The sequence below is a fragment of the Tachysurus fulvidraco genome, chromosome 5 (genome assembly GCF_022655615.1).
Source record: "Tachysurus fulvidraco isolate hzauxx_2018 chromosome 5, HZAU_PFXX_2.0, whole genome shotgun sequence".
In the NCBI taxonomy this organism is placed as follows: Eukaryota; Metazoa; Chordata; class Actinopteri; order Siluriformes; family Bagridae; genus Tachysurus; species Tachysurus fulvidraco.
In genome coordinates this window covers 19,063,066-19,084,852 of record NC_062522.1, presented here as the reverse complement: position 1 = coordinate 19,084,852, position 21,787 = coordinate 19,063,066, and the positions used below count along the sequence as shown (strand labels likewise).

Below are 21,787 nucleotides of genomic sequence, written 5' to 3'. Positions count from 1 at the left end.
CCACAAAAATTAATAACATACCCATATTGTATAATCATACATTATTAACTATTAACTAAAGAGCTATGAATCAGTGTATTTATTTTTTATATACTCTATAAAACTGCAGCTGATAAACTGATTAAGATTGAGCTTAGACGGTTTTGTTACAGCACAGCTCAGTAAACCTGCACCATACGAATACCATTAGTTCCACCATAAACTTGATAATCTTCCCAACTAAAGTGGAGTGGAAAACTGCTTACTAATCCACTTGAATTTAGCCAGAAACCATTTCTGATTTAAACTCTTTGCTGAAAAGTTCCTTCAAACATCCCGGTGGTTCTCCAGACACTGCTGCAGAAATACGTGAACTGTGATTGGGGTTGCATGTTCCATTTAGAGGGGACAAAATTACTTTTCCAATTATCAAATACAATGTCAGAAGTTTTTTAAATCTCCTATGTGGTCATTGAAGTGTATAATGCAGATAAAGTGTGTGTGTGTTTGTGTGTGTCTGAGAGAGAGAGAGAGAGAAAGAGAGAGAGAGACAGAGAGAGAGACAGAGAGAGAGACAGAGAGAGAGAGATCGCTTACATCAGAGTATAGCTCATGTCACACTAAAAAGTAAGGGATATTATAGATATCTGGAGGTATGGTAATGACTACAATTTCTTAACATTTCTTAGATTTCTATACTGAAAGTACATTGGAAAGGTTCAGTGATAATATATTTGGCTATGACGTATGAAATCCAAGATACTATATAGGATGTACTGTGCATGTACTGTTGCATTTACCCTTGAAATGTCACTTGAGTACTGTTCTCCCGATGGCAACTCCCAACCTGTCCACACACACTAAAACAGATTTGTGTGTGTTCGAAAAAAGAACTACAGAACTAGAAGGGTTTTGCAGATTGAACTTTCAGCATATAATGACCTAATAGAAAAGACTACAGTCATGCATCATGGGTGTGTTTAGTACCGAAGGTAAATGGAGCAATCAATCACTGTGAGTGTTAGTCTAACATCAGTCCGTGTGCTCACCTCTGTTTACCTTCTTTTTCTTCTTTTTTCTTTTTTTTTTTGTGGTCTATTCAAGGTCTAATCCCACCTCTCACACAATGTCACTGGTATAGGCTCTGGATCTACCATGACACTGACTAGGATAAAGTATTTACTGACAATGGATGAAACAATGAATGAGTTACTTATAATTATTCTTGATTCTAGATTTAAAATAATTAGAATAATCTATTAGTATTTCAAACATTTTCTTATTATACCCTGTGGTGAACAAGGCTATGGTAAAATAAGAGTTTATTAATATTAATTAATGAAACAACTCAATTACAATATCATTGTCTTGTCATGAATAAACATGAGCCACTGCAACTGACCTCTGACTATCAATGTTCAATGCAAATTAATAATCTCAATGTACTTCAGTTTGTTCATGTACTTTTCTAATTGGTTTAGAACATTGAACATTTTTTCTCTTCGTTCCCTTGGTTGTTTTGGGTGGCCTTGCAGATAGTATCAGAAGGGACATCTCATACATCATCACATAGTCCCCAAAAAACAAACTTTTAAACTCTGCAGCTGCCATAAGAGCCCTGTAAGAAATCTGCAATAATGTCACCAGGGCAAACAGTCCTCTATGACCGGATCATGATTGTTCCATAAACAAATTAATTAATCTATTTGGTCCAACACAAAGGTAAAACAATGATGTCAAAGGCATGAGAACCCAATACTAAACATCCAGACATTTTGTTTCCTAAAATGTCCTCTGAAGAACAAGTACTGCTAGTTAAACACCTCGTGTAGAGTTTTGCTTGGAGCTTTAATGAGACTAAAATAATATTCAAAGAATGCAGAGGAAATGGTTCCCTTACGTCTGTCCCATTTTAATAAGGAATAAGGAGTTACTACTCCTAGACTCACCTTTGTCTTTATCTAGACAAAACAAGCTGTTGGATTATCTGTCAGAAAGAACAATCATTATATATAAATTAGCTTAATCCACTCAGAATATTCATACACAATCTTATTACCATGGAATGCTGTTGCATGAGCCTCTAAAGGGAAAGACACAGCAAGGTGCTCCCTCAGAGGTTATACTAAATGTACAGCACTAATGTGTGAAACTACGTATACTAAACACCTCTGAAAAAACTATTCAAGCAAATATTTGGGTAAACATTTACCATATGCACCTTAGATGTGCAAGAGCAAACATGATGACTGTTCATAGCAATAAGTACAATTAACAGTTCACATCATAGTTGAAGAGTAATGTTACAAATAGCAGTGAGTAATCAATGATTTTACTAAAACAGAAGAGATGAACAGACCTAGTGGTCGTCTACATATTTAGGTAGGAGGGAATTGCACATCACCTCTGCTAGCAGTGGGACGAGGGTACAGTCAGTGGTTTTCCTGTGAAATTGGACTATTTATAACTTTCTGGTCTTATAACAAACAATATTATTTTATTTATTCACCTTTATAACCCTGGTAAGGGACAGGGTGAATTCCGAGCCTATTCTAGGAACTGGATATGAGGTGGAAATGCACAATAATCTGATGTCAGTCCACTGAAGGCCATCAGCCACACATAAACAAACACACCCTTTCACATCTGGGTCAATTTATTCTAACTTGGCCGCATACATGCATGTTTTTGGAGGTAGAAAGAAACAGGAAAAACCAAGAAATTTACATGGTCATGGGCAGAACATGCACCAAAAGGTCACACAGACATAAATCTGACCAAGGATCCTGGTGCTGTAAGGTGGCAACACTTTATGCTGTACCATTACATATGTATAGTTAGTTACATAAGTACTGCACTTGGGCTGTTTTTGGTTTTATCAACCAGTTGGCTAGATTCAAACCTGTCTGCTCCGTCCTGATTGCCCTACTTCTTAGGCATAAACCCTAAAGACGACTGTGGATGTTTTTTCTTTAATAGCTTTAAGATTACAATTTCTAGGAACAGTTTGCATGCTTGGCTCCATCATTAAAAAAGTAAATAACATCAATAAATAATATTAGCCAAATGCACTGTTATTAAAAGTTTTACAAATTTTATTTTAAGCTAGCTTTGAGAGCTTTGTTTTTACACCAATTCTGCTATGAGATACTGTATAAACTTAGGGCAGTAGTGTAGGCTGGCCTTAAAAAAATGAAAGAAGCTCTGCTCTAATTATTGTCAACTCTGGAAATGACACACAACCACAGTGGAAACTTAATAAGTAAATGTGCTTGTGTATTCTGGCATGTTATGTGTGTGTTGGTGTGTTGTTGTATTTTCATACAGTAGCTTAATTTGATGGCTTTGCAAGCCATGGACAGGTGACAACTGTATGTCCTATACCCCACAATCTGCAGTCCTGCACCCCTGCTATACATTGTCTGAGATCCAGATAAAGATACATGTAGTTTAGAGGAAAACCAACAAGCACTTGTAGGTAAACCAATATACACACATATACATACAGGCACACGCACACACAGAATTTTTCTGTCTCATATGTCTTTATGCAGACACTAACGCCATGAAGATGCAGAGTGAAAGCGACAGAAAATGGGTACTCGCCCACACATATGGCACTATAAATATAGCCACAGTAACTGAGGGCCGGTGCAGTGTTCAGGAGGATTGTGAGTATGTGGTTCCTCATCTGTGAAGCATCAGAGTGTTAAGAGCCAGCTTCAGCTTTGCAAATCATAATAAGGAAAATTACAAAAATGATACAAACCCAAATATAAACCGTAAAATTATGTTTTGACATCAATGTGCACTGATGCATTATCCTGCACTGCATGCAATGCCTCGAGCATGGTTCACTGACCTAATCATAAAAGCATCACTGCCTTTGAATTGTTATTCCTGTGATTCCTGATTCACAGACAGGTCTATCAGTTGCAAACTCCAGGATAATGCAGGCTCAGAACAAAATCAGGAAGGAAATAACATGGTTATGTGGAGTTGCAACTAAACTCACGTTCCAAGAACTTCTTTGAAGTCATAATTATCCTTGATGTCAGTTGTCTTCTTTTTCCATCCTTTTCCTTCTTCTAAGGGCATTGTATAGTTGAGCTGATGCTCCACTGGGAAGCTGAATAGAGAGGATTAAGGATAGCCCAGTGGACAGCACAGGGAGAGAGAGCAAAGGGAGAATGAGAGCAGGAAAGTGTAAGAGGCAGTAAGTAACACTAGCACATTGTATCAACATCCCATGTCAGTTTACAATATATTATATCACATTATATTATATAGAATTTAGGATTGGGTACCAGTCATGTCATGACTTCTTTCAACAGAACTATATGAAACCCCCGATCTCCCTATATTAGTTTGGTAGTGAGTATATTTTTATCTTTAGGGGCTTGATTACACTTCCATCAATTCCTGACTGACACTTAAACAGCCAGGATGAAAGCAGATCTTCTTGTTTTTTAATCAAGTTAATGCATTCTTGCTTTTTTGCAGTGTATTGAATTTTCTCATGGGTGTACTGGATGGGTTCAAGTTTATGATGCAAATATCCTGTAAAAAAAATAAAAAGCTGGATGAATTAGAGGAGCCAAAAAGCTTTCAGAAGGTTGACTGAAGATGAGAATTTCTCTAATATGCATTGAGCGACCATGCATATCTGAAACTTGATCCAGCAGTCATGTTTAATGGGGTTTTGAACTCAGGGAAGATACAGATTTTGCAGGCCTACACAATATGTTAAGTATGTTAGGTATATGTGATGGATCTCAAGACCCATAGTTCTCTCCATAGTTCCTTACTCTGTTTTGCACCAATTGAACTGTGTATATATTAGGTTAACACTCATCTAATATACTCCACTCAGATGACATGTCTATATAAAGCTTTATATCTAATACGGTTTCATAATTTTGTACAAAATTAATTAATTAATTTTTGTTTGTTTGTTTGTTTATATTCTGAATACACTTCCTTGCTAACTTTACACTTCCTTTAACTTTAACTCTTTGGATCTATCTATCTATCTATCTATCTATCTATCTATCTATCTATCTATCTATCTATCTATCTATCTATCTATCTATCTATCTATCTAATTGATATTTATCTATCTATTAGTCTGTCTGTCTGTCATCTACTTTATGTGGTATATGGAATGTGCTCCATTCTTTCAGCAAAATTATGGTGTCTTTTGTTATCAGTGGAACATATGCAGTGTTAAATTGCAGTCAGGAGATTCATCATTTTAAGCTTGAGCCACGACAGGCATCTTTGGACATCGATGTTGCCAGATTGGATAAGTATCCGCATTATTTCCCTATAGTGCGAATCAGGCTGTAGTGGAAAATTTGTCCTAGATGTAGAGTAAGCTACTTTTATTAGTTAGCAATTATTTGTAACTATTTTCAACAACTACTATGTTACAATTTGGCCTGACCTACTTAGATAGATTTGGCTCGTTCTTTATGTGTCTTTTTCTTTTTGACAACCTTTCTCTCGAGTTTTAGGGCTTGTGCTAAAGGAGGCGCACTCAAGGATTGGTAACAAATATAAATCTCACGCGTAATAGCAATAAATCTAATAGTGTACATTTGTGTAAAATGCTTCAGTCACAAAAAATACATTTAAGACTCAGCTGCCTAAATAAATAAACAAATGAATGAATGAATGAATGAATGAATGAATGAATGAATGAATGAATGAATGAATGAATGAATGAATGAATGAATGAATGGGAATAAACAAACAAACAAACGAATGAATGAATGAATGAATGAATGAATGAATGAATGAATGAATGAATGAATGAATGAAAATAAATAAACGAATGAATGAATGAATGAATGAATGAATGAATGAATGAATGAAAAAAAAACAAAGAAATAAACGAATAAGTAAGTAAATAAATAAATAAATAAATAAATAAATAAATAAATAAATGAATGAATGAATGAATGAATGAATGAATGAATGAATGAATGATGGAAATAAAAGATAAACAAATGCCTCAATAAAAAAATAAATAAACGAACACTCTTTCTTCAACATCCTATTCTCAAACGTCCAGTAAGGATTATAGATTTGAGGAAGATGCCGTAAAAAAGGACATCTGAACCGATGCATTGTAGACTGTGGCATGAGGCATTGTGGTTGAAACAGATCTTTTCATCTTGAAACCTTTTTTTGTTTTGTAGTTGCGAGTGTAGAGATTTGTCTGGGTTTTAAGAACACACACACAAAAAAATCCTATGCTATATATAGTACAAAATGTTATATAAACCAGTTGAAGATTTGGCCAATGCAGCAAATCCAGCTCCTACCTCATTAAGTCTAACTTGATGGCAGGCTACACATTTCTGCGGGCAATGCGCAACTAGATTCTACAAGACTCTGGTTCCATGCATTCAGGTGCAGCAATGCAATACAGTCTATATGAATAACCTTACTCGGTAATATTGCCTGCGTATATTATAAACCCAAGTGATGCAAGGTTGCATCCAATGCAGGACAAAAGGATTTCGTTCCAGATTTAGGCTAGAGCATCCAGTCTTTAGTAATTCATCAGTTCTTCTGAGAGGAAGGTGTGTGATGAGGAGCCTACCTGTTCGTCTGCTCTCGGAGCTGAACGCTTTGCAGTGTTTAGCACTGATGTCGCGCTCGCGCTACTCAGCCAGACCTGCTCTGACGTCACACGCGCCGCTGCAGGGATCCTAAAATCAGCAAGTTCCGACATCATCCCAGCTGTGAGGACGGACAACATCTGGAACAATGCGCACACAGTTTTAGGAGATCTAATCAAGACACTCACAGATGTTTTAGCAGTATGAAATTTCGGTATACTATACATTTAGCAGCAAGTCGGCAAAACACCAAGTATTGTTAAAGCCAAAACTATAATTGTATATACAACACTATAAAGGTATCCATTAAGAAAGATTTATAATTCATTCATTCATTCATTCATTCATTCATTCATTCATTCATTCATTCATGCATGCATGCATGCATGCCTGTATTGCGTGCACAATATGGTCAATAGTATGTGGGCACCTGATCATCACACTCATTTGCAGTTCTTCCCAAAACTGTTGGCACAAAGAATAACGCGCACAATTGTAAATGTTTTTGAATGTATTCAATGTTAGAGATTTAAATCACTTATGTACGTCGCTCTGGATAAGGGCGTCTGCCAAATGCTGTAAATGTAATGTAATGAATGATTTAGCATTGTAATTTCCCATCACTGAAACTAAACGAACTAAACCTGTTCCAGCCTTGCAATACTTCACAAATGACAGCAGAATCAGGAATCAGAATCAGTATCGGGTTTATTGGACAAGTGAGACACACACAAGGAATTTGGTTCCAGTTGTTTGTGACTCCCAAAAGTACAGACATAAATATCACTATACTATAGAAGACAAGAGATCTGAAAAGACATGGTTTGCCAAGGTTAATTTAGAACAAATAGAATGGCCTGAACCCAGACCTGACACCTCTGGCATGAATTTGAGTGCTGCATGCCAGGCCTTCTAGTCTTATATCACCGCCTGACCTCACTAATACTCTTGCAGGCTGAATGACCACAAATCCTCTCAACAATGCTCCCAAATCTAGGCGAAAGCCATCCAATAAGAGTGGAAGCTGTTATAACAGCAATAGGAGGAATTGGATGTTCATTAAACACTTATGGTGTTATGGGTCTGATGTTCAGATTTCCACAATGTTTTGTCTATAAAATGTATAAATAAGGGGTCTAATGTGTTCCTATATTCCATGATTAACTTCCCATTTAACAACTTACTGTTACTGATGATAAAATGAAGCGCATTAATAAATTCACTTATTGTCAAATTTTTTTACGTAGTTATAATGAAAATAAAAGCTTCTTGACTTGACTTCAGTTGGATTTTAGACTACCTCAATTTACATATTGCACTTTTTGCCTCAGATAACTAAACATATGATGTCTATATAATCATTCATTATTTTTTAAATTATTACAGGTAATTAAAGGTCGTTGTCAGTTTCAAGAGCAAATTCTATTCTAGGCATAATTCTACAGTAAAAGCTGTATTATTATTATTATTATTATTATTATTATTATTATTATTATTATTATTATTATTACTACCTACTCGTTTTAACAAGAGAGAAAAAACGAAATCGATATTAGTTTATAAAAGACACACGGATTAAACAAATCCCCGATGAACGTAAACCAGCAAACTTGAAGACTTTTAACTGAATCAACTTCCGCTTCTGAAAAGAGGCGGGACTAAAAATAAACGTTAGCTCACTGGTTAACGTTTGTAGCTATCGCTCTATTTTCTGTTGGATAATTCTTAACTGTTTAAAGAAAGCCACACATTTCATACGGGTGAGTTAAAGTCGCGGTTTCTCTTATTTGTAACGGGAGTTCGCCGTACAGGCGTAAACGGTATTTTTCGGCTTAAGTGTTTAGCAGACGAGCTAACGAGCTTAACGTTACTGTACACAGAGCGCTCTTTTGTTTGAGAAGCGGTAGTAAAAGTGTGAGGGCTGGTGGGCTGTAGCATGAGCGCCTACAGGGAAGTAGAAACACAACAGAGTGAAAGACTAGCGTGTTAGTTTTAGCTCGATACTCAATACTTCTTCTGTTTTGTCTGAAAGTACACAGCCTGTATTTCTCAGCTAATTCTATACAAACTTGTAGCGTTCAGTTTGTTAAAAAAAAAGGCCGGTATTCTTGTGACTGAACAGTAGAATCTACCGTATGTATTTCCTGTGCCAAAAACACTACACTAATAATACTGATTGTTTACTTAACCAACTAGCTGTCACTCAACGTGCTTGCATCTTTATCATCCCGTTAAATGGTTGTTTTTCTCACTCTGTCAATGATTTACATTTACGCCATTTAGCAGACACCTTTATCCAGAGTGACTTACATTTTTTTTTCTAATTCAATGTATAAAACTGAGCAATTGAGGGTTAAAGTCAAGCTTCAAGAGCAAATTCTATTCAGTAGAAGCTGTATTATTATTATTATTATTATTATTATTATTATTACTACTACTACAGGCATAATTTTACAGTAAAAGCTGTATTATTATTAATAATATTATTATTATTATTATTATTAATTTATACAACTGCACAATTGAGGGTTAAGGTCCTTGTTCAGGGGCCCAGCAGTAGCAGCTTGGTGGACCTGGGATTCGAACCTATGACCTTTCGATCAGTAGTCCAACACCTTAACCACTGAGTGACCACATGCCATGATATCTCCATGGATAATTATATTCAGGTGCTAGATGATTTGTGCTTGTAACATCTGGGTTGTTTTGTATGTGAAATAAAAATACAGGTACGATTTCTATGGGCTCCAAGAGACGACGCATCGCTTCTCCCTCCAGCAGTGTGAGTGGAGAGTTTGACGATGCCACTTCATCAACTCCAACCAGCAGCTGGAAAAGGAGGAGGACTTCTAATGCTGCTGCTGTTGATCAAGTGAGTTTGCACAAGTTGTAAGTGCGAGATTTGGGGATGCCAACAACAACAACCACCTTCTTTGTCTATTTGTTCAAACTATGTCAAATGACCAACAGTCTATGGAGAGGAGCCCTTAAAGCAGGAGCAATACTTAATGCTTCAAATGTGCGACTATATTTTTCCTACATAACATTGCCTGTTTTGTTTTCCTATGTGTGTAATGAATTTGTTCCTTGATAGGATGTCCCAATCTGTGACAATATACATATTAGTTTTAGGACTGATACTGGATCAGTATCAGAGTGGATTTGATTTATTTTCTGCTGATATTTTACATTGTGTGAGACGATCGCCAGAACATACTTTTTTTTTCACTGCTTAAAGACCCAACGGGTCTTAAACGTTTTAATATCAATGTCTTTCAGATTGCTGTTTGCAGTGAATTGTACAACACTGTCAGGGACTACAAAGATGAGCAAGGGAGGCAGATCTGTGAGCTTTTTGTTCGTGCTCCGAAAAGAAGGTATGAAACCATTGTTGCCTCTTTGTTTACATCGATTTTTAAAATAAATAGTCTCTGCCTAGTTTTTTTTAGTATTTGTCTATGCCATTTAGGAATCAGCCAGATTACTATGACGTGGTGAGCAAGCCCATTGACATGATGAAGATCCAACAGAAGCTCAGGACAGAAGAGTACCAAGATGCAGAACAGTTCTCTGAAGATTTTAAGCTACTTATAAACAATGCCAAAGCTTACTATCCGGTAAAAGAGACAATATTTACAAAAAAAGTCAATCAAGTTCCTAAATCACTAAAAGAAATGTATTTTTATTATTTAATTAGTTACCATAGGCAATGAACAGAACAATTTCTTTTCCTCTTTATTCTACATTTATTTAGTGTGTAAAAGCAACTGAGCCTGATTTTGTGTGTTTATTTATTACTTTTTTATTTTAGGCTGATAGTCCAGAGTACAGGGCTGCCTGTAAGTTGTGGGCTCTGTTCGTAGCCACAAAGAGTAGCCTTCTTCCTGGAGGAGATGTCGAAGATGATGAGGAAGAAGAGGAAAGTGAAGATGCTGATAACCCAGGAGTCTCCACAGAGGAGGAGGTAATGTTTCCTCATAATCCAGTTATGAGAAAAGAAGTGTGAAGAAATAGTGTGAGATGCTAATAGTCTTTAAAGCCTAACAGCTCTGTGTATGTGTGCATGGTGGACACACTATAGCATTATCAGATAATCTCTCCTCATGTCTGCTCAGATGTCACCCAACTATATGAAAGGGGTCCTAGAGCAGCTGCTGGACGGTCTTGTATCTTATACTGACCCTTCAGGGAGAATAGTTAGTGAACTTTTCCAGAAACTGCCCTCTAAACTGGTAAGACTTTTTCTTTTATTACAATGTGTTTGTTAAATAGCAAATTTAATAAATGTTAACACTGTGTATGTTTTTCTTCTGCCTGTATTCAGCAATACCCAGACTACTATGCCATAATCAAAGAGCCAATAGATTTTCGAACCATAGCTCAGAGGATACAGGTGTGTATTTCCCATTATTACAGTTAATTGCAGTTAATGGATATGAAACTAAAAAAAAAAAAAATGAATAGCATGTCACATCATTAGCATTGTTTCATCACAGATGGGACATTACAAATCCATCAGTGCCATGGCCAAGGACATTGATCTTTTGACCAAAAATGCCAAAGTCTACAATGAACCTGGATCACAAGTTTATAAGGTAATATCTGTTTTCATTCATGTCAGGTCTATTGTCCTGCCCACAAATCAGGGCAATCTAATTTTGTTTAACTTTCCATTTGGGGTAACACTTTCTTTTCTATTGTTTGAAGGATGCAAACACAATTAAGAAGGCCTTTTTGCAGAGGAAAACTGAACTCGAGCAGGCAGAACCAACAAAATCCAGCCTCCGCATCAGGTATCTTCCTTGCCTGGCTTTTTGCTTTGAGCACAGTATAATTCCTTTACTTCACGTATCCCATCTTGTTAAGAGGCTTGGGTCAGAATCTGACTCAGCCATAATACAACACTCCTGGAGCAGAGAGATTTAAATGCATTATTCAAGGGTCCAGCTGTGGCATTTTAACAGTCCTGGGGTTTGAACAGCTGTTTTATTGTTGCTGTTATGTTGCTGCATAATCAACAATGCTATACAGAAAATAAAATAAAGAGCACAATATGCAGTATGAGATGCGTATAAAGTGCAGAGTCTAGCAATGCAGTATACTGTACAATAAAATAACAGTATTGTATATCACAGGCGTTGACTGTTTGTACAATATACAGTACAGAATACATGAGTAATGCAAGCAACTATAGTGTGTGTAACTACATGTAACTATAACAGTGTAATAGTGTAATCTATTGTTAATGCATATTAAAAAAAATTGAGCCTCCAGTCTGTAACCCTCACAATGAAGGTTCTATTCCAGATCACCTAATGTATTTAGCAACTGTATAAAGTGTGTGCTTGGCTTGTAGATTGGCTTTGATGCCTATATGTTCTGTGGCAGGAATCGGAGGTCAGCTCAGGGAGATCGTTTGCCTGCTATTACCGTGTCTCTGCAGCCCGGCTCAGAGAGCGATGAAGACTCCATTCTGTCAGGTATTTCCTCATCCTGTCCAAGTATCAACATAAAAGGACATCAACATAATGTATTCACAGTCCAGCTGTTTTATGATACGTCTCTTCTTTTTCCTGCAGGCCATGTTTTATGTGATTAAATGTAACATTATGTAATGTCTTAATCCAAAGCTGAAAGCTTATTAGCAGACTTTGTCTTTGTATGTTTTCCTGCAGGCTCTGTGCGGTATGATGTTGGGGAGGCGGAGTCTGAGAGCGGGCACACTCGACTATCTACTGGTGACCCAATCTTCCAGCTGTACCAAGCTGTCAGAGGGGCCCGTAACACTCAGGGTCAGCTCCTTGCTGAGCCATTCCTTCATCTACCATCACGCAGAGAGTACCCTGATTACTTCCAGCAGATCAAACACCCCATTTCTATCCAGCAAATCAGGTACTCGCACATAATTTCAAACAATGTCTCTTCAATATATATCAATCTACTTTTTATTTATAATCACTGATAAGTGTAGTTAAAGTGGCCTTTCTCTCTAAAGCATCATCTGATAAATAGATCATTGTATTTTTTATGGCTATCGAATTGTGTCGTCAATACATCAGTGTAAGATTAATCAGTGTCACATCAGTGTATTTAATAAGCGAAATCTCCCTTGGGACATATAAGATATGCTTTATATAGAACTTTTACATGACCTGTGTATTTTTGGTTACAGAGAAAAAATGCGAAACGGGGAGTACGAGGGAGTCGAGCAAATGGAATCAGACCTTAATTCTATGTTTGAGAATGCTAAACGCTACAATGTCCCCAATTCAGCCATTTACAAGCGTGCTCAGAAATTACAGCACATAATGCAGGTGAATATATTCCTGGATCTAGAAAACTTGCTTGTATTCTAAAGTATAATGTATTATTAATGCATACAAGACCATAGGTGTCAAAAATAGAGCCTCCAAGTCTGTATCCCCCACAATGAAGGCTCTTATCCAGCACACCTAATGAATTTAGCCAGTGTGTAAATATTAATACGTTATTGGTATTTACTTCTTCATTAGTGAGCTAAACATCCTGTGTGGTGGGCCTGCAGGCATTGTATTGAATGCGTTATCGTATGTATCAAATTGTAGTGTGTTGCTGTAAAAAATGGGCTAACCTCCTTTCCAGTTAAAAAGGAGAGAACTTCGAGACGACGACGAAGGAGACAGTTTGCTGTCCACCGTGACACCCGAGACAGGAAGCAGTAAGAGAAAAAGGTCAGTTCTATTTTGAATGACAATTTTTTTTATGCCTCATTGTCATTTGAATATTGTTAATAATGTTGCCCTCTTTCTGTCCATGAATACATTTTCCAACATCATAGTCATAAGAAGAACACAAAGAAAAACAGGATGAAAGCATTGTATGCAGCAGTGACCGAGGCACGAGAGGCAGGTACAGGTCGGCGCCTCTGTGAGCTATTCATGGTGAAGCCATCAAAAAAGGACTACCCTGATTACTACCAGGTTATCTTTGAGCCCATGGACCTTCGCACCATCGAGAGCAATATTCGCAGCGAGCGATACGTCAGCGATGAGGCTCTCATGAACGATTTGAAGCTCATGTTCCGCAATGCTCGCCACTACAACGAGGAAGGCTCTCAGGTTGGTCAGAATTTAGAAACTGTGATTTGTATAAAGGTTGAAACTGGATGAAGATAAGGACAGTATTTACACTGTATTTGTTTTCTTATAAAATCACACAGTGTTCTCCTTTCATTTCTAGCATTATATTGTACATTGTTGTTTTGTTGATATTGTAACATTAACACAATTAGAAATGGATTAATTTTTTTTGTTTACCTTTTAACTTCTATATTTCCAGGTTTACAATGATGCAGACATTCTGGAAAAGATTGTAAAGGAAAAACAGAAGGAACTTGGACCTTTACCTGAGGATGATGATGTTGGCTCACCCAAACTCAAACTACGTGCGTTATGTAACTGGAAATTTTATTTATTTTTTTTACCAAAAATTGGTTTCAAAGTGATACAGTTTTTATTGTTAACATTATCATTACCATCTTTTACTTTTCCAGGGAGGAGCGGGGGTGCTGTATCTCCCAGAAAGGCCCGCTCTCAAACATCTCTGCAGCAGAAACTGGGCGAACTCTATGAAGCTGTCCGCAGTTTCACAGACAGCCGTGGACGTCGCCTGAGCACAGTGTTCCTGCGTCTGCCTTCACGCTCTGAGCTGCCTGATTACTACGCTGCCATCAAACGCCCCATTGACATGGAGCGCGTGCGAAGCTACATGGTCCAGGGCCGCTATCAGGACATTGAGTCAATGGCTGAGGATTTTATTCTTATGTTTAACAACGCCTGTACATACAATGAGCCTGAGTCACTCATCTATCGTGACGCACTGCTGCTCCACAGAGCCTTCCTTGATGCACGCCGCAACCTGGAGAAGGAGGAAGAGGAGGGAGAAGAAAGAACAGGAGCTCAAGTGGCCGTAGCGCCATTAGTTTGCGAGCTCATTCGGAACCTCTTTGTGTCAGTGATGAGCCATCAGGATGATGAGGGCCGCTGCTACAGTGACTCGCTTGCAGAGGTGCCCTCTGTGGATCCTACCAATGCAGAGGAGCCACCTCTTAGCTTGGATATTATCCGCAACAACGTAGAGCGTGGACGCTATCGGAGGATGGATGTGTTTCAGGAGCATTTTTTTGAGGTGCTGGATAAAGCCAGACGTCTCAACAGGTTAGTAGCAACCACTTAGCTGTCCTTTTGTGTTAACTGTTTGTTTAATTCTCCTGATGGGTTTTTAACAACAAAATGTGACAAATATGTAACGTTAAGATATCATCATATCGGTTAGCCGATAGACCCCTATACATGCAGGGATATGATTGCAGGTTGTTGTGCAAATTAATGGTGGTGTGAACAGAACTCTGAATAACAATCACTGTCTTGTTTCATATTGATAAAGACCACTTATTTTATCATGTTTGTGTCAAGAGAAATCTCTGAAATGCTAACGATTTTCAAAAAAAAATTGTGAGATTTTTTTAAATGGTCTATTTTGTTTTGGGGGATTTTATGTACTGTTAATGTAGGAGCGAGCACAATAGTAAATGATTAGTATTAGTAAGAGAATATTGAAGAGTAATGCCACTTTTTGCGCTGACAAAAATACCTGCTGTGGCTGCAGAACGGACTCTGAAATCTTTGAGGACTCGATTGAGCTGCAGCAGTTCTTTCTGAAGATCCGAGACGAGCTATGCAAGAATGGTGAGATCCTACTCACTCCAGCACTGAGCTACACATCCAGGCATCTGCATGCAGATGTGGAGCAGGAGAAGAGAGAGAAACTGCCTCGGGAAATGGAGGAAGATCGACTCAAAATTGAGGAAGACAAAAAAGGTATGTTAGTCTTTTTATTGATTTTGTGTTTTCTCATGCTGTAATCTAATACAGTAGAATACTAATTATGAGTTACTGGTACACTCATAGTATAAACTATTTTGTAATGTAAGTATAGTTTATTACATTTTTGTTAATATATACATTTTAAACATTGTTTAGTATTTTTATTATTCTATATATTCCTTGGTTTAGAAGTACACTACATAGCCAAAAGTATGTAGACATCCATACGTCCATTCACACCCATTTGTGCTTTTTGACCATCGTATTTCAGAGTCTCTCTTTGCCATTATAATAATCTGCACTCTTGAAAGGATTTCCAAAAGGCTTTTTCAGAATTGGATGTGGGGATTTGCACATTCAGCCACAAGAGTAATTGTGAAGTCAGGCGAGGAGGGCTGAAGCATAGTTGGCATTCCAGTTCATCTGGGGGGTTGAGATCAGGGCTTTGTACAGGTTGCTTTGTACAGGTCACTGCAATAGGGCTATTTTTATTATGGTCAACCTACAAGCCTTGTATATTAATGAGTGATTAATTTTTCAGAGGAGAAGGCAGAGGGTGTTACGGGTGGACCGTGGACATCTAGCCTTAAGAAGACCTATAGTCAAGACTGTAGCTTTGAGAACAGCACCTACAGTGTGGGAGACTATGTGTACGTGCAGCCGTCCGAAACCAACTTGCAGCCCCACATTGTAAGCATCGAGAAACTGTGGAAGGATGAGGCTGGTGAGCAAGCTTTTTCTTTCTTCTGTTGTCTTTTCGGCAAAATCATATTTAACAATTATTAATTATTAATTAAAAAAAAAACACTTGGCTTGACCGACAATAACTGTAATACATATCGAAATGTTTTAAATCCAGCTTATTTCTGGTTGTTGATGCAGGAGAGCAGTGGCTGTATGGCTGCTGGTTTTATCGACCAGGCGAGACCTTCCACCTGGCTATACGCAAGTTCCTGGAAAAGGAAGTATTCAAGAGTGACTATTACAACAATGTTCCATTCAGTAAGATACTGGGGAAATGTATGGTGGTGTTTGTAAAGGTAAATGGAAGAAAGCTTTCCTTTCCCTTTCCTTAACCTTGAGAAAATCACATGGATTTAAGTACACATTATATTGCAACAAATCACAAATATATAAACATACGGATTCCTCCATATATGTACATACATACATACATACATCAAGTCCTTTATGCACTTTATTAAAAGTTTTCGGTTTGAAACATTCTATAAGTGTTTATACTTTTTTCCAGGATTATTTTAAATACCAGCCCGAGGGCTTCAAACCTGAGGATGTCTACGTTTGTGAGTCTCGCTACACAACCCGGACCAAAGCCTTCAAGAAGATCAAAATATGGACTATGCCACCAAGCTCTGTGAAATTAGTCTCTCGTGATGTGCCATTACCTGTAGTCAGAGTTGCGTCCATGTTCGTCAGCGCTGCAAATCGTGACCAGGACAAGATGGCAGACTCTGCTGACGATCATGGTACCTTTATTGAGAAAGTATGTATCTTTATGAATTGACAAATTTGTATTGAATTGATGGAAATGTATTAGGATTTTTTTGAAGTGTTTATCACTTATAATTTTCATACTTCCTTCTTACAGGAGAGAGAGGCTGTTCCTGTGGAGGTGGCTAATGGTGAGCCTGGATGTCAGTACTACGAACAGCTATGCTACAATAACATGTGGATGAAAGTGGGTGATTGTGTCTACATTCGATCTCATCGCTTGACACGTCCACGAATTGGCAGGCAAGCGAGTTGTAACGTTTTCCCTCTTGCCTTCCAATCTCATTCCTATGACTGTTATAAATGACCTTTTTGTTTTGATGATTATGGGCAGGATTGAAAAGATGTGGGAGCAGGATGGAGTTCCTTTCTTCTTTGGGCCGTTATTCATCCACCCTGAGGAGACAGAACATGAGCCCACAAAGATGTTCTACAAGCGTGAAGTGTTCCTGAGCAACCTGGAGGAGACCTCTCCCATGATGTGCATTTTAGGTACAATCCTCCCTTCTGCTGCGTGACCCGCTATGTACAGTAATCTGGAATATAATCTTTTTTTTTTGTTTTGTCCTTCCATGAAAAAGGCTGATAAAGATATTTAATGATTTAGAAAGTTTTTAATTTGGTTAAAATGTACGTTTTAGGATGAACCACTAACAATACAAACCTTGATTATTATATATTTTTTTATTATTACATTGAACAATTATTATTTACATTGAACAGTTTGTCTTTATTCTTTCTTCTCTCTCCATAGGAAAGTGTGTTGTCTCCTCCTTTAAGGACTTTATTTCCTGTAGACCAACTGAATTTGCAGAGGAGAATGTACACTTGTGTGAGAGCCGCTACATTGAAAGTGAGAAGCAGATGAAAAAATTTAAAGGCCTCAAACGATTTTCCCTGTCAGGCAAAGTGGTGGATGATGAGATCTACTACTTCAGGTATTTTAATATTACTATTTGTACCAGGCAGTCTGTACAGTTAAAGCTACTACACATTACTTGTCTTGGCTTTGGCCCAGTACTTAAATATGTAAGTGGATATTACTAGAGGCAAACGTTTACAATGTTCTTCCTTTTATAGAAAGCCACTTGTGCCTTCCAAGGAACCATCCCCCCTGCTGGATAAAAAAATTGAAGAGCTAGAGGCCAAATTTGCAGATATAGAGGACCTGGATGAAGATCTAGATGAGATGGAAGATGAGGATGATGAAGCACCAGCAACACCTTCCTTGCCCCAGCATCAGTCTTCAATTGCTAGTGATATGGACCTTCCTAACACACCACTACAGGTATATTATTTACTTATACTCGTCCTCATAAAGCTACATATACACAACGCTGTCACATAAACACTATTATGGCATTAACTGTCTAAATAAACTAACATTAACACCTAAATATAGCATGTGGTTTTGCTAAGGCTTGATAAAGTTTTATAATCCATCCAAACACAATTATGATTGTTGCATATTGCCTATGATTATTCTACACAGTCCACACCAAAGACCGTAAAGGGTCTATCCAAGAAGGAAGGAGCCAAGCGCAAGATCAACATGAGTGGCTACATTCTGTTTAGCAGTGAGATGAGAGCTGTCATAAAGGCTCAACACCCAGATTTCTCTTTTGGAGAGCTGAGTCGTCTTGTTGGTACAGAGTGGAGGAACCTGGACTCTACTAAGAAGTCGGAGTATGAAGGTAAATTCACGTGAAAACCATGTCACATTTTAACCCATTTTGTCTTTACTGACTTATGTGGCAATTGTCTTGCTTATGCTACAATGGGTTCTTACAGTATGTCTTAAGTGGGCACTCTGATGGGTACAAAGATTACTTGCCTAATCAGGTAGGGTCTTTAATACTGTGTATAATGCTGTCTTTTCAGAGCGGGCAGCTAAACTGGTAGAACAGCAGGAACGGGAAAGGGCCCTCCAGCAGCAGCAGGCGGCAGCTTCCCCAAGAGCAGGTACCCCAGCCGGGTCTCTGATGGGGGTGGTGCCCCCCCCAAGCTCTATGGGGATGCTAAACCAAGCCATGCCAGGTAACGCCAAATCCCCAATATACCCTCACCTCAAGACAATCAAGATGCAGCATCCGGGCACCCTCCAAAGCTTCCGTCACCTACTGACATCATCCGTACCCCAACTCATTCTCATCAGTCACCAGTCACTGTACTCTAACCCATTTCAGGACTCCATGTGATCTTATTCATATTCACAACCCTTCTTAGTTGTGTGTGTTGAAGAGATAATGCTTGATTTATTGTTTTATTTGCATGATTACTTTTTTTTTTATTAACATCCACACATGGAAGTTCTACTATTGGCATCATTCATAACTTTGACACTTTTAGGTTACTTTCTCTAACGCTCTGGTAGAGATTGCAGTGTCTTTTATTTTGTAGTGCATGACCAAACACATTTGCATGTCACATATGCATGGATTCTTTTTGTGTTTCTCCCTTTTCACCCAAGGCATGATGGGAAATTATGGCCCACCCTTCATGCCTATACAGGGTCCTCCTGATGGCATGATGGGTATGGGTGGCACACCTCCTCATCCCATGGGGGTGCCCGCGTTGCCACCTCAACACTACTTTACATCAGGCATGGCTGGGTACCCTGGTATGCCCCCTTCTGGTAAGAAGCATCAACTTGTGTGCAACTTCAACCAGACATACAAGAAAGAAATATTAACTCAAGAAAAATCCGTAATCTGATCTACAGTTTGCTTTTGTGGGTGGTGTGGAAATGATGGCATACAATAGTAGATCTATGTGGAGTTAAATCCTACTTCTACTATTTGTTCTTTTACTATTTCACTTTAATTGAATTTGCAGATGGTTGCTAGTTTTCCATATTGCAGTGAAAGAGTTTCACCATAATTTCTTATTTCAAGTTCACTACATTTGAATTATTATGAAACATTTTGCTTTTTCATGTATAGTTGAATTTTATTCACTATGATTAATCATGATAGCTAGTGTTAATGTTAATTAGGACTAGGTTAAAATTTCATTAAACAATACATACACACATCGACAAAATTGTTGCTACCCTTCGGTCAATGAAAGAAAACCTCACAGTGATCACAGAAAAAACTTTAATCTGACAAAAGTAATAATAAATAGAAATTCTATGAATGTTAACCAATGAAAGTCAGACATTGCTTTTCTACCATGCTTCAACGGAATTATTTTTAAAAAAATCATTGACCGAAGGGTACCAACAATTTTGTCCACGTGTGTATTGAGATGTTATATGTAAGAATAATATCTAGTGTACTACAGATATATCATGTAACATAATGTACTTCTATTCTCAAGAAACCTATTGAAAGTTGTTTAATAAATGATCAGCCCCCAATTAGTCAGCTACAAGATCTTATTTTTTCATACGCTCTTTTCCTCTCTACAGGTGGAATGGGACCTGGTATTAATGGTATGGCTGGAAGTCCTGGTCCAGGAAACCCTTTTGGTCTTCAGGTGAAAAGCATGTTTATTTATATTTCAGCTCTATCTCTGATTTAAGCTGTGTTGAGAGCTCAAGTACTAATGGTGTTTCCTCTTTAGATGGGTACATATGGCCCAGGGCAGGTGGCTCCACCTCCATACCCAGGTCAAAGTCAGCTGGGTCAGTCTGCCCACCAAACACAAGGCCCACCCATGTTCGTAGCACCACCTCCCAGGCCACAGCGTCTCCTGCATTCAGAAGCCTACCTTAAATACATAGAAGGGCTCAGTGCAGATTGTCCCACTATCAGCAAATGGGATCAGAGCCTTAAGGGTGAGATGGGTGGAAAAACCTTTGTTTCCAAAATTGACATTCTGTTTTCTAACACGTTTCTAATTTCTTTCTATAGCTCAAAGAAAAGACTCCCGCCTCAGTAGAGAGCAGGAGAGCCGTCTTCCTTCTCATTGGCTGAAGAGCAAAGGTGCTCACACCACAATGGTGGATGCGTTGTGGCGATTGAGAGATTTAATGATGAGAGACACTCTTAGCATCCGACAAGCTTACAACCTTTAACCTTTAAGCTTTAAGCCCTGACACTCAGGACACTTATTTATGCAAGACGATACTTTGGCCAAATCTAGCAACATTGTAAATCAGCTGATTTGTTCAGTATTTTCCACAGCAATAATAATGTCAGATTTTTGTATTAAAAAAAAAGGATTTTAGTCATTTACATGGTTTCAAATTGATGCACTGGAATTATCACAAATGCATTAGCTAACTTATAACTACTGATGACGGGCGATCATGTTCCCGATGACAGTTTAAAGTGTTTCACCTGTTTAGATGAAATATTGTTATGCAGAAAAGATTAATTAACCTCATGTGCTTTTATCTGTTACAATTTTCCCAGTTGAATAGATGTATAGAGGAATTACCTCAAACACTGATTTAATGGAGAAATGAGTGTGGATTTAACCACTTTTAGGTCTTATTTATGGTACAATATCACATCAGGTGGAAACGCTGTAACACACAGTTGTATGTTACCAATATTTTAATGTGTCATAAGTTTGGTTTGTCTTTATTTTATGGGCAATTGAATATTTTTGCATTTTCTTTGGTAGAATTAAAAAAATGTGCTACTTTGTATTTGTGTTTTGATTCTCTCATTCATTTCGATATTTAAAATATACAATGTGGATTTGATTTCTAAATGAGTATAGTGCATAAAACATTCTCTTGTTAATTTAATAATGCCAGGGAAATTCTGGCCAAATATTTATTATGAATATGGCTGTTATGAATATGTCCGTGGTTTGAGGCTCTGGAATTTAAAAAAAAAAAAAAAAAAA

General features: G+C 37.8%; 2 protein-coding genes across 7 annotated transcripts in view; one reads left to right on the top strand and one right to left on the bottom strand.

Annotated features, from left to right (window-relative positions):
- camk1a (calcium/calmodulin-dependent protein kinase Ia) overlaps nucleotides 1–6,747 on the bottom strand; it is a 19,458-nt gene extending 12,711 nt beyond the window's left edge. The window contains exons 1-2 of the mRNA XM_027146318.2: nucleotides 6,590–6,747; nucleotides 3,995–4,108 (exon numbers count right to left, since the gene is read on the bottom strand). Of these exons, the coding sequence (XP_027002119.1) occupies nucleotides 3,995–4,077 (83 nt within the window). The 5' untranslated portion in view covers nucleotides 4,078–4,108; nucleotides 6,590–6,747. The remainder of the gene's footprint in view (nucleotides 1–3,994; nucleotides 4,109–6,589) is intronic.
- Nucleotides 6,748–8,230: 1,483 nt separating this feature from the next.
- pbrm1l (polybromo 1, like) lies at nucleotides 8,231–21,582 on the top strand. Of its 6 annotated transcripts, none has more exons than XM_027146563.2 (30): nucleotides 8,231–8,368; nucleotides 9,338–9,480; nucleotides 9,888–9,985; nucleotides 10,078–10,225; nucleotides 10,420–10,572; nucleotides 10,724–10,840; nucleotides 10,933–11,001; nucleotides 11,105–11,203; nucleotides 11,316–11,401; nucleotides 11,997–12,088; nucleotides 12,284–12,500; nucleotides 12,781–12,922; nucleotides 13,230–13,318; nucleotides 13,426–13,705; nucleotides 13,926–14,031; nucleotides 14,140–14,803; nucleotides 15,255–15,466; nucleotides 16,014–16,196; nucleotides 16,355–16,512; nucleotides 16,725–16,976; nucleotides 17,082–17,227; nucleotides 17,319–17,476; nucleotides 17,739–17,922; nucleotides 18,065–18,272; nucleotides 18,477–18,678; nucleotides 18,866–18,946; nucleotides 19,455–19,619; nucleotides 20,397–20,464; nucleotides 20,552–20,765; nucleotides 20,842–21,582. In XM_027146563.2, exons 2-30 carry the CDS (start codon nucleotides 9,349–9,351, stop codon nucleotides 21,003–21,005), a joined length of 4,887 nt encoding a protein of 1,628 aa, XP_027002364.1. In that variant the 5' UTR covers nucleotides 8,231–8,368; nucleotides 9,338–9,348; the 3' UTR covers nucleotides 21,006–21,582. The 6 variants fall into 6 exon arrangements, with proteins under 6 accessions (XP_027002364.1, XP_027002362.1, XP_047669663.1 ...); XM_027146561.2 differs by having other exon boundaries at nucleotides 18,866–19,021; XM_047813707.1 differs by having other exon boundaries at nucleotides 13,926–14,040.
- The last annotated feature ends 205 nt before the right edge of the window (nucleotides 21,583–21,787 follow it).

Excerpts from the sequence above, each read along its gene's own strand:
- pbrm1l (XM_047813706.1), top strand. The coding sequence starts at position 9,349 with ATGGGCTCCAAGAGACGACGCATCGCTTCTCCCTCCAGCAGTGTGAGT. Across the intron at positions 14,804-15,254 it reads AAAGCCAGACGTCTCAACAG|AACGGACTCTGAAATCTTTG; the intron begins GTTAGTAGCAAC and ends CTGTGGCTGCAG. Across the intron at positions 16,977-17,081 it reads ATGGTACCTTTATTGAGAAA|GAGAGAGAGGCTGTTCCTGT; the intron begins GTATGTATCTTT and ends TCCTTCTTACAG.